General features: G+C 42.8%; 1 protein-coding gene across 1 annotated transcript; it reads right to left on the reverse strand.

Annotated features, from left to right (window-relative positions):
- Window positions 1–1961: 1961 nt before the first annotated feature.
- Window positions 1962–13282, reverse strand: C15H17orf75 (chromosome 15 C17orf75 homolog). Its single transcript, XM_021704076.1, has 10 exons — window positions 13120–13282; window positions 12341–12421; window positions 11154–11279; window positions 10108–10251; window positions 9804–9861; window positions 7239–7358; window positions 6286–6350; window positions 6014–6150; window positions 4649–4752; window positions 1962–4098 (listed from the first exon to the last, which is right to left on the reverse strand). Exons 1-10 carry the CDS (start codon window positions 13257–13259, stop codon window positions 3883–3885), a joined length of 1191 nt encoding a protein of 396 aa, XP_021559751.1. The 5' UTR covers window positions 13260–13282; the 3' UTR covers window positions 1962–3882.

Consider the following 13282-nt stretch of genomic DNA (forward strand, 5'->3'; position numbering starts at 1 on the left):
GAATTACTGCACTCTTTTGAGTGGTTGATGGAAGCTGTGTTTTCTCTTGCTCTGAAAATGCATGGAGAGACAATGTGGAGGGGGGAGGTGGTGTGTGAATAAGGAAACTGGTCCGTGGTTTCAGGTCAAGAACTTCTGTGCCCGCTGTCCTGCCTGGCACCCCGTCTTCCTCTCCTCCTCTTACCCTATACTCTGACGGGAGATTAATATTTTGACTACTACTATTGGAGTGATCTTTGAAATATCTAGGCGCTTCCTTCTTTACCCCAATAGTCTATTCTTTAGGTCTTTCTAGGGGCAGTCAACACCTGGATCTTGAGGAAGGGATAGGAATTTTCTCAGGGTGAGAGGACATGGTTCACATACAGAAGGGGAGAGCGAGAGGGGCATAAATGGTAAAGTGTAGTGCTGGGTAAGTTTAATAATCAAATGGGCTTTGAATGGATGCAGTCTGAGAATTCAGTGAAGTGTTTTCTCCAGCTTTTCTAAACCGATGGCAGTATACACAGATTTGCCATTCATAACTGTTAAATTTTGTTGGGGGATTAAACGACCCTGTTAAATTCAGCATGGGAGCTGTTTCCCATAATGTTCTGTCACATCAGTTTCCTGTAGGTCATTGAAAAACATTTCTAAAAGCTGCAGAAGGCATCCCAGAACAAACTTGAGAGTACAGCTCAGACTCAAGGTCAAAGAACTCATTTCTGTTTCATGTGTGGATAAGTAACTTCCCTGGAGGGAAAATCAGGACACTGTCTGAACCCCAGTGTCCCCCCCGGTCAGTTCCAGGCTCCATAGCCGGGGCGCTTACTGGCAAGCCCCCTGGACAGCCAGAAGCTGTTTAGCTTTGGCCTCCTATCACTTCCCCCTTGACTTTTCTGGTTCCTCCCTCCTACCAGAGTCTCATTCTTCCAATAACTTTGTGAGACATCTACCGGTGATAAGGTAACTATGAAGACAGTTTACTGATGACTTAGTATGTGCTGGGCACTGCACGAGCCATTTTCCACAGATTATCCTCATTTAGTGCACAGCTACTCGGTGTGAAGTGGGTATCAATATGCTCATATTTATATGAGGGGCAGGCTTAGGGAAGTGTGGTGACTCCTGGGTACCTTATGGCATAGATGGATTCGCACTGTAGTTCCCGAGTTCATGCTCTCACTCCTCGGCTGTTTGTGTGGGACTTTAAGAGCACGAAACCCGTGGAAGGGCCAGGGCGTTCGTTTCAAGATCCAGTCTCACTGCATTAGTCACAGTAATGGACCTTGGAATATTCACTCCGTGCTCACTTGACAGGATTTCTGCTTTATCAGCCATCCTCAAATAGTTTACAAGAAAATCCACAGCTATGAATTCATTGTCACTCCCTATCACCGCCGACTTCCGGAATCTAGCATTTATGCAAGCTCAGAATGATTTGAAGTCTGTGACACATTCAGGAAGTTTAGCAGTTGCAGAGCTCTCCAGCTCTCTTAGCCCTCCAAGTGGAAAGACTTCATCGATGCCGGGCTTTGGGGGGGGGGTGGGGGGGTGGGAATCTCCATGACTGAGAAGACACATGGCTGGGGAAATGTGGTCCTGGTCTTACTTCCCAGATGCCAGCAGGCTTTCCTAGCATCCGGTATAGTGCACCTCTGGTAAAGGACAGGCATTCTGTCACGGTTAATAATGAATGAGAGTGAAGGGAAGGGACTTGGGTTATTGAGTTCTATGGGTGTAACTTCCCTGGACAATGAATAAAACATTGTGATGGAAATTGCCCTCACACCCTGCCTGATGCCTCCTGCAAGGTGCAGAAAGGTGTATTCCAGCAGGTGATGTGACTCTCTTCAACAAATTCCTCAGTGCAAGTATAATCTCCCCCTAAACTTGTTGCACCTTAATAAAAATGTCAGACTTGAGAATGGAGCTAGTTAAATAAAAATGACTCTGCTGATGAGAAGCTAAGTTGGGTTATTATTATTATTACAAATATAATTACAATTAAACAGGCCATTTTTGATACATGACAAACATATATTTCCTCTGTAGAGCACACAAGCAATACATAAATGTATTCCACACGTGAACAAATCCTTTTTAAAACTTTAAAAACGAATACATTAGCTTATTAAAATTTGAATACAGTACATGTTTCTGGTCATGAGCTCTTTGGGTTTCTTCTCATGGCCAACAAGATACTTGATTCCATGTCACCATTTTCCTTGCCTAGAATAGTGATAGTTTGTCATAGGCTTGTAAAATAAGACAGTATGGCACACAACTGTGTACTGTAGTGACCCTGCATCACACAATATATATGTAGAAGTACACATAAGGAATAGCTAACTATACCTTGACTATATCCATAAATGGCTTGAAGCAGGTAATACATTTACTTTAAAATGCCATTTACATCATGGACTGTTGAATGATACATGAATCTGAAAACGAAAAATATGTTTTTTAGACTCCAAGTGTTGGTGTCCTAATGTTGTCTATTAAAAAAATTGATTTCTAAATGAGTAACCAAGTACATTAGAAAAAGCCAGGTTCAAGGGCAGGTTCAATAAGCCTTCGAATTGCTTATTTCCCATGGTCATCCTGAATTTAATGCTATAAAAAATGCTATTTGGATTTTGTTTTCTACATTGCCTACAATCCAAGTTATTAAAATTTAAAACCATATGAGAGCCTTTATGAAGATCTTGAGAGTACAGCTGAATTGTATTTCTCATTAAAGGAAAAGAAATGGCTTGGTGAGTCATGTCCCCAGACTTCTGTAGAAGAGAAAGCATCAGGCCATTGTCAGTCATTTTCAAAGTTAAAACTCAGAACTTATGTATGAGTTTAGGAGAGGATTTTTATGGGCTTGTGTTCCTCTGAGCATCCTGAAGGCAGTGAGAATAAGACTTCTGATCTTCTAACCAAAAATCATTATTAAATGGATTTGTTAAAGAGCTTTGCAGAACAAACTGCCGTCATGTGGGTAGCTACAATTGGCTTCCATGGGAATTATAAATGGCTCCATTTTCAACTGATTTGGAGTAAAACAATATGAGGCTTATAACAAATATACAAAAAACTAAAATCAATAAGTAACTCTGATATGAAGAATCTGTTTGCATTCTTTATGTTACAGTTTGCTTGTAGAATTTGTGTACTTTGCTTCTTTTTTAACACTGTTGGAAAACTCCAGCATTTTCAACAGAAAAACAGAAAAGAAAATACAGGCTCTTGGCAGGTACCTGTGAACAAATGAATGAAGAAAGGGGCTGGCGGCCACTTCTGCAGTAGCTTTCTGTCAGAGATGATGTTTTGTCTTGAAGCTAGTGTATCTATTTTTAAAGCTCATTTAATTTCTTAAACAGTCATGATTTGTGTACTGACTTAACTTTGTCATCCATGCCATAATCAAACAAAAAAAATCTATCCAAGCACCCACAGAATGCACAGATCTGTCTCTGAAATGGTGTCGCAGCGCTATCTGTCCTGAGACTAGGAGGACTTTTTTTTTTTAAAGAAGCTATAGTACATTGAGAAAGGAGTATCACAATTTTTCTGGGAGGAAAAATTGCTAAATACCACAGCCAACTCCTCAGAGAAGCCACAAAATGACCTTTCAAGATTTTTGAGCATCAACCCCCCGAGGCCTAGAATTTATGGGGCCAGCAGCGTCCTAAAATTCCACGACTCTAACGCACATCTAAGACTCAGTGAAAATGGTCCTTGGATTTTTAGGTCTAAGTAAGTTAAATTTTAAAAGTACGAAATGAAGAAATCTAGAATGTGTCTGAAATAATCTTCAGTAGCAATCCTATGACAATTACAACAACCGCAGTTTCAAACACCAAGGCTGATATGTACAACTTGACAACACAATGATCTCAAAACATGTGATCAAAAACTTTGGACAAGAGCTTCTTTCATAAATTCTTCAAGGACAGCCACCACGTTTTTGGCTTCAGGCATTTCTTCGTGTTCCACTTTAACAATCTTCAAAAGGATATCTCCACTACCACAGTTCTTCAGGAACATGTAACATTTAAACAAAGCGTAATGATTCATTTCTGCCTGTCGGATAAATCTCTTCAAATTATTTGTGTCTTGTATGGCCTAGAAAAAGATTACCCAGTTAAGTATGTGTTTAGTGAGATAATAACGAAGCCTGAGAAATATCTCCTATCCAGCTGAGAGCTTGACATATGTTGCCGAGATGTTTGCTTTTTATTTTAAATATTTCCATCGTTCTTATTGCTAATATGCTTTGCCCTTGGGAGAACACAATTTCTTACATAAAGTAAAAATATTTTTAAAATCTGCAAAATAAAGTAACAATGCTCCTCCCCATCAGAATTTTGAAACCTTAGGCACTGAACCATTTTTTTTGGTGCTTTCCAACTAAAATACATCACAAATTAGAAGACTGATGTCCCTGAGATACAAGCAAGCACTCAACCCAATTAATTGGAACTGCAATGATATATATGCAGAAGCTCCTGGAAAATATAAATAAAGTAAATGCCTTCTGGGGATTCTAGTTTTGAGAACGTCCTATTTAATAGACATCACAGCTGTAAAGCAGATTTGTTACTCTGTCACTGGTACTAACTAAAATTCAGACAAAAATGATATGATGATATTTGGCACATAGCCAATTAATTACCTTTAGTTTAAAGTTCTCCAGTACTTGTCGAAAAAGAAAAGGGTTACCTCCTTCAGTGCCGTTCAAAAAAGCCTGCATCCAGTCCTCACAAAACCGGTTGCTTCCTATGAAGTATTTTAGAAAAAAATAAATAAAACTGAAATCCTACAAAGCATAAGACATTCTTTCTAATCCTACAAAGCATAAGATTTATTCTTTCTATTCATTATTTATTTTTAACTGAAGTGTAATTGACACTTCATAGTTTGTTAGTTTCAGGTATACATCACCTGTATCCATTGTGATTTTCCTTCTTGGTCAAAACACTTATAGTGAATTATTTTCAAGATTTATTTATTTAGGGGCACCTGGGTGGCTCAGTCGTTAAGCGTCTGCCTTCAGTTCAGGTCATGATCCCAGGGTCCTGGGATTGAGCCCTGCATCGGGCTCCCTGCTCAGTGGGAAGTCTGCTTCTCCCTCTCCCACTCCCCCTGCTTGTGTTCCCTCTCTCGCTGTCTCTCTCTCTGTGTCAAATAAATAAATAAATAAGAAAAAAAAAGATTTACTTGAGAGAGAGACAGAGAAAGAGCAAGCATGCACAAGTGGGGGGAGGGGCAGAGCGAGAGGAAGAGAATCTCAAGCGGACTCCCCACTGAGCGAGGAGCCAGACACGGGGCTTGATCTCACGACCCTGAGATCATGCCCTGAGCCAAAAACAAGCGTCGGATGCTCAGCCGACTGAGCCACCCAAGCGCCCCACGTGTAGTGAATTATTTAAGACTTTCTATAATGGTCTAAAAAAATAGTCGGCTCACCACCTGGCTAAGAAATACCAAATGGCTGAAGCCCTGAGTATGTCTTCCCCATCACATCCCCCTCCTTTCCCATCAGAAAGGATTATCGTTCCCACGTATTTCTTTCAACTTTTGTCACATACTTTTCTTTTTTAATCTCTAAGGCCTATATAGTATTACTTTACATATGTTAAAACTTCGTTTTTCTTTAATGGCTCTTCCACTAAATAGTATGGTTCTGAGCTAGTTCGTGCATTTTCGCTGCTATGTAGGGCTCCACTGTATGAATATAGCAGTTTTTCAGTTTTCCTGATAGACATTTGCTTCCATTCTTTGCTATTTCAAACAGTGCCTTTATGAATATTTCTGTACTTGTCTCCTTATGTACACATACAAGAATTTCTCTATATACATAGGAGTGGAATTGCTAGGCATGATGGGATTTCCGTGGTTCTAGAATTGATACTATTTTTGGTGAGTGTGAGATAAACAGAGACAAGTGTACAAGGCTGGAAGGCTAACTTTGTCTCATGTGTTCTCGGTGCAAAAATAGAGACTCCCACCAGGAAGGCTGCCTCGGGCTGTGGCTCACCTGCATTGTAGAACTGAGGCTGGGAGCCGCTGCAATCGATGACCACAGATTTATGTGGCTCCTCGGTCATGGCCATGCACAAGGACGTCATGGTGCCTTCGTGAATAAGGCCTTGAAGACTGGCCACACTCAGAAACCTGCCACACACACAGGTTCTTTTCCACAAACAGTATTGCAGGGTAGGAGGGAGAAAGCAAATTCATTCTGCACTGGGTGGGGGGTTTGAAAACGTAGTATCAGGCTTGCTGTGAAAAAGGAAAACTCTTCTTTACCTGTTAATGTCTCTCTTTGTTTTTTCATCTGATTCTTTAACTTCAACAGGAGTATAACTCAGAGCCTATGAGAGAAAAATAAAGCCTAATTGATACAGGGATTCTAGTTTTCCTTATTGAGCAGTACTCAACAGTAAACGTCAGCTTCCCCAATAAACACCACAATGGACCATTCTAGATGGGCACTACCCAGAGCCTTGTTCATCAGGTGCCCACTGACAGCCTAAAACCTGGCTTTATCACCCTGGTCTCATGGGACCATCCAGTTACAGCTGAATTTACCCACCACATATTTAAATAAAAGCCTGGCCATATACTCTAGGTTTCCCCCATTGTCTGGGTATTTTCGTGAATTTTTCATTTTTTATCTGGACTTTTTTTTTTAAGTAGTCTCTACCCACAATGTGGGGCTTGAATTTACGACCCCAAGATCAAGAGTTGCATGCTTTACAGACTGGGCCAGCCAGGCGCCCCTATCTGGACTTTTTATATAGTGAAAAATCACTTTGGGATTTTTGTTTTCCTTCTCAAATTGTTTTGGAAATTGTGCCTCTCCCAGATCACTTCAAAAATATTATTTTAAAATGTTTTATCCTGGGGTGCCTGGCTGGCTCAGTCAGTTAAGGGTCAGACTCTTGATCTTAGCTCAGGTCTTGATCTCAGGGTTATGAGTTTAAGCCCCACTCAAGCTGGGCGTAGAGCCTACTTAAAAAAATAATAATGTTTTATCCTATTAGGAAGATTTAGTATTTGCAATTCTACCTGAGTAGTGGAACTTTCTAGATCTCAGTAAACAGAGTGTGGTCTACTCTGATTGCAAGCATAGTTTGAATGAATATTCAGCAGGGGAGGGGGGAGTAGTGTTCAGAGAAAGTGAGTATGTCTTTAAATAATCCAAACTCTGCCAAAGTGACTCTCAATTAAAGAAATGCTTTTGTTTGGGCAATACTTACAGCATGTAGCAGAAAGGTAAGCTTCTCCTGAAAGAGAAGAACCACCCTTTGGATTGGGCATACAACATCCTCAAACCAGCTGCTCAGGTAGGATTTTATGTGGTTCTCTAGGCCCCTTTCCTAGATCAAGAAAGAATGTCACCTGCTTTAATGTAAGCCTTCTCTTTAGTGGACTTAACATTTTCTTCATGATACTCTTGACAGTGCAAAGAACTCAGGATAGGGGTGCCTGGGTGGCTCAGTTGGTTGAGGGTCTGCCTTCGGCTCAGGTCATGATCCCAGGGTCCTGGGATCTCGCCCCTCGTTGGGCTCCCTGCGCAGTGGGGAGTTTGCTTCTCCCTCTGCCTCTGCCTCTGCTCATGCTCTCTCTCTCTCTCAAATAAATAAATAAAATCTTAAAAAAAAAAAAAAAACAACTGAGGATAGATACCTCCTTTTTTTAAGCTAACACCACCAACTCAAATAAGGAATTGTGATACAACTTTCCTGAGCAGAGTGGGGAATAATTCTGTAGTGAATTTCTTTTTTTTTTTTTAAAGATTTTATTTATTTATTTGACAGAGAGAGACAGCAAGACAGGCAACACAAGCAGGGGGAGTGGGAGAGGGAGAAGCAGACTTCCCACTGAGCAGGGAGCCTAATGCAGGGCTTGATTCCAGGACCCTGGGATCATGACCTGAGCCGAAGGCAGACGCTTAACCGTCTGAGCCACCTAGGTGCCCCTGTATGGAATTTCTTAAAAAAACACTTAGAAATGTATTACATAAAATAAAGAGACCGAATTAGTAGGGTTCCATGCTATTTCTTTGCTGGGAGAAGTTGGGCATTTACATGTCCATCTTCTCCTACCATACTGTGTATACTCAGAGATTTTTTCTTTAAGTTTTTTTTTTTTTTTTAAGATTTTATTTATTTGACAGAGAGAGACAGTGAGAGAGGGAACACAAGCAGGGGGAGGGGGAGTGGGAGAGGGAGAAGCAGGCTTCCTGCCGAGCAGGGAGCCCAATGCGGGGCTCGATCCCAGGACCCTGAGATCATGACCCGAGCCGAAGGCAGACGCTTAACGACTGAGCCACCCAGGCACCCCAAGATTTTCTTTTTAAGTGATCTTTACCCTTAAAGTGGGGATCAAACTCACAACCCCGAGATCAAGAGTTGTGTGCTCTACCAACTGAGCCAGCCAGGTGCCCCAGGAGATATTCTCTTAATAATCCTTGTCACCCCAGCACTTGGCAGTGCCTGAAACATCCATGCATGAGCTTATGGAGCACCTGCTGAATGGCTGAAGAGTGAGACAGCTCACTCACATTCAGATAGGATCAGAGAAGGACACACACTAATTCATCAAAGCCCTCAAGCCCACTCCAGCTGTCAGACTGCTGCCATGAGCGCTGGCCATGAGCACATCTGGCTTTCTAGACTGTGCTGCTCACTGGGGACTACTGCAAGAGCTCCGCTCTGGGAGAGCAGCTCCCCCTAGACCCATTTCCTTGGCTTACTCCTATGCTAGCCTTTCCTCTCCTGCAGGATCTTGTAAGCACATGACAAGTAAAAGGAATTGGTACCACATGTAATGGGTAGTAAAGTTAGAAGAGTTATAACTTTTAACAACTACTACACAGTTAAGTGTAGTTTTTTAAAGATATAGATAATTTAATCAATATGGATATATCTAGTTCGTGAAAGATCGACTAATAAAAAATGGAATTTTTCGGGGCGCCTGGGTGGCTCAGTCATTAAGTGTCTGCCTTCGGCTCGGGTCATGATCCCAGGGTCCTGGGATCGAGCCCCGTGTCAGGCTCCCTGCTCAGCAGGGAGTCTGCTTCTCCCTCTCCCACTCCCCCTGCTTGTGTTCCCTCTCTGGCTGTGTCCCTCTGTCAAATAAATAAATAAAATCTTTAAAAAATAAAAAAAAGGGGGCGCCTGGGTGGCTCAGTTGTTGAGCATCTGCCTTTGGCTCAGGTCATGATCTCAGGGTCCTGGGATCGAGTCCCCGCATCGGGCTCCCTGCTTGGCGGGAGGCCTGCTTCTCCCTTTCCCACTCCCCCTACTTGTGTTCCTTCTCTCTCTGTGTCTCTCTCTGTCAAATAAATAAATAAAATTTTAAAAAAATAAATAAATAAAAAATTAAAAAAGATTAAAAAAATAAAAAATGTGAATTTTTCTACAAATCTTTGATGTTGAGTTCAAGGACAGTCATACCATTGTATAGCATGTCTTTGGTGCCAGAGGCTTCACGGACATTAGTTCTGACCAGCACATAAGTCTTATGTGCCTAGAAATCTGGAAAAGAGTATCTTCTTCCTCACTTGGCATATTACCATATACCCTGAATTCAATGGATTCAATTTTTCATGGATACAAAACATCAGAAGCAGTCTTGTGAAACTTAGAGCACTTATAGGACTATGTTCCCTGCTTCCCTTAACAGGCACCTTCCTATTAGCCCACAAAGCAGTATTTTTAGGATTTGGGTGTCTTTGTGTCTACCTGTGTGATTTCATAAGCATAGCAATTACAGTGTGTTTATCATCTCAGTCTTACCAATTAAATCGATCATCTTACCTCACAGCTCATGTTATTTTTCAGCCCTTGAATATACTTGTCCAATTCAAGCCTGAAAGTACGTTCTTAAGGAAGCAATAAAGGATGCATCAAGACAGTGTTTTATCTCTCAATAGGAAACATAAAATCTCTCAGATGCAAACTTTAAATTAAGACATGCCAGGACAAACTGGTTGTATGAAGGTATGAAATGAAGTAAATATAGAAGGGGTAGAAAAGCTCTTTGGAGGTCGGTAGTAATACTCCTCCACTTAGCATCCCATGGTTTCCTTCCTGATATCCTCGAAGATCAAAGAAAGGATATAGCTCAAGTCCTTTTTCAGACCCTCCTAAAAAACAGACCACATACTCTGAAGCGTTATGTTCAGAGTCCACTGTTGCTGCTTCAGGAAGCAGTTTTTCTTGTTGGAAAAGACAGTAATAACAACCGACCCGGGATTCTGGAATCCTAGAAAAGACAAGACAGTAAAATGTATTATTTTGCTAAGTCATGCGTCTAGTTTTATGGACTGCTGCAAACCTTGATCATCTTCATCTGACAATACTGTTAAGATTGCAAACTAGGTCAGAACTTCCTAGACTTCTCCTTGGTTTACTTGTAATGGCAGAGGAAAATTACCATGTACCGTTATGGGCTTTTGCAAAAGCAGCACCTAGAATTTCAAACGTGGCATTTCTTTGAGTTCTCTTCTCTTAGTGAAAAACTCATGCAAATTTTATTCTTGTTCATAGTATATCCACGTTTACATAAATATAAACATGTTCTCATTCTCCCCCCAAAACTTCACGAATCACTGAAGCTCCAGGCAGATGTGACATGTTAATCCTGGGGCTTTATCTTTGGGCTGTGGCTTCATACTCCTGAGGGGACTTGATGGCAAAATCATAGTCTAAAGTGAACTACAATCAAGGGGTGTAATGGAAAGATGGCTGGAAGTCAACAGAGGACACCTATGATTAAGTCTGCACTCCATCAATATGACCAGCTGTGTGACCTCAATGTCTTTGAGTTTATTTGCTCATCTGAAAATGGAAGTAAGAGTATCTGCTCTATTGCCCCTTTGTAGAGAGCAGTTTGGGAAAGCACTTTACAAACTGTATACACTTTTAGTTTTGGTAATTAACTCTTTTCTTCCAAGTACAAGACCAAATAAGTACTCTTAGGTGGTAGCGTCTGCCATTCACTTAATTCCATCCCACAAGTGTGTGTGTGTGACCCAGGGCTCAGGCTGCCAGAGAACAAAGACCAACTTTGCAAGTCCGGTAGGAGCTGATCTTTTGCAATTTCTCCACACTTCTCATATTCAGCTCAGAAATAAAAACCCAGGACACAGCACATTTTACACTTACCTCAGCTCCACAGATGCAACATTACCCAGCCCTTCAAATACTGCTCCCTTAGCAAGACGCTTAGCAATGAAACCACGCAGGTCTGGCTCCACTTCCGATGGCAGATTAGTACCCACCAAGGAGAGGCTGGACAAATAAAAGACACACATCTCTTACCAGTGGACTACAACCTTCACACCTCATAAATCAGAATATTACTAAAAGCCAGAATCTCTTTAAGGATTTGACAAAGCTTTTTTTTTTTTTTTTTTAAAGATTTTATTTATTCATTTGAGACACAGAGATACAGAGAGAGAGAGCATGAGCAGGGAGAGAGGCAGAGGGAGAAGGAGAAGCAGGCTCCCTGCTGAGCCAGGAGCCCGATGTGGGCCTCGATCCCAGGACCCTGGAATCATGACCTGAGCCTAAGGCAGATGCTTAACCATCTGAGCCACCCAGGCGCCCGACAAAGCTTTTTATAGGACTCCTGCTGGGGAGGCTTCTAGGTGTGTATGTCACCAAGTATGATCTACCTCATCAAATGGTTTAAAATAGTCCTATCTTTCCAGCTCATTCTCTCTAGTATACTCCACCGGGACCCCTAATCCACTGACCTTACCTCCTTTTCACAATACCATAATGCTATTACAACACCTAAAAAATTCCTTAAATCATCTATCATCCTGTCAGTGAACATATTGTTGTATTATCCCCTACTTCGCATCAAGTGCTAAGATTCAGTCATTCATTCATTTACGAAATATGTCTTAAATGTTTACCTTGGTACCACTCAGGGTGCCAGGTAGGGAGACATCAATGAACCAAAGAGACAACAATCCATTCTGTCCTAGAGTTTACATTCCAGTGTGTAGCAATGGAGCTCTGAAAGGGTATTGAAGGTGGGGAAAAGGAGCATTTTAGATTTCTTTATACTCATATGACCTTGAATATTTAATGCAGTTCCAATCAAGGAACTAAGATGGATTGCCTCTGGCTTAATCACCAGGGGCACTCCAGTATTTGGATCTGCCCAGCCTTGAATGAATGGACTAATGAGGAAATCCAGATGAGGTTCCTAGGGGATAGGTGGGCTTGGTGGTTTGACTCGGGGAAAGCTGAAGTGAAATAGGGTACCCACTGATATCTACAGGACAGAGATGCAGAGAAGATGAAAGCACACCCGTGGGTTAGGGTCGAGCTGCTTTTACCTGAAATCATCACCAGAGGGCGTTTCTGCATTTATGCCGCTTGGGCTTCCATCATCACTGTCCCCTCGCTGTTGTGCCAATCTGCACACCACAAAAGCAATACAGCCATCAGTTATGGGCTCTAACTCAAACGCAGTATGGCCCCCTCCCCGCCGGCAAGCAGGGTGGGGGTGAACAGTCAACTGAAAATGCTGCAAGTTAGAAGTGCGTGGATCCTCCACTGCCTACGTAGCCTCATGACAGGGAAAACCCATGAAACGGTGCGGACAAGAGCCCCTTCTCCAGGCCGTCTAAGAGGTGGAGGAAAAGCTAAATTAAACATCCACAAGAGTCGAGGAAATTTCCTCTAAAAACCAGACTTTCCAGGGCCAAGAGAGCCCCAGGAATGTCTGCCCCGACCGAGGAAAAGGAGGCAGCGAGAACAGAGGATAATCGGAGGGTGGGGTGGAGGTGTGAATGCGTGGGGCTAATGGGAGAAAGTGGGGCGGTAATGACAGGAAGGACGGGGTGGAAATTGACATTAATGAGTGTACGAGGCGCTGCGCCAAAGGGCAGGGGCGACAGGAAGGGGCTGAAAAGTCGAGAGGGACAGTTGGAGCGCAGAGGATTAGGAGGGGCGCCAAAGTCCAGGACGGTGGCCCGGAAGAACGGCGTGAGGCGAGGAAGGGTCCTTAGGACCAGAGACTATTATAGCTGGGAGAGGGGAAGAAGGGCTTTGCGAGAGGCCAGGGGTGGGATGCGGGGCCGGGGCGGGGCCACAGGGACGGTGGGCGCTGCACCTGCTTCCGCGGTAGCTGTAGAGACAGTAGTGGCTGCTGGGTGGCGGCTCGAGTCTCTGCTCCTCCGCGGAGCCTCCCTCCTCGCTGCTCTCTAGCTCCTTTTCATCCCCATCCAGAGATTCCTGCAAGGAGGGGAGCATCGCGGCGCCGGCCTCCGAGCGGC

Source organism: Neomonachus schauinslandi, chromosome 15 (genome assembly GCF_002201575.2).
Source record: "Neomonachus schauinslandi chromosome 15, ASM220157v2, whole genome shotgun sequence".
NCBI classification, from domain to species: Eukaryota; Metazoa; Chordata; class Mammalia; order Carnivora; family Phocidae; genus Neomonachus; species Neomonachus schauinslandi.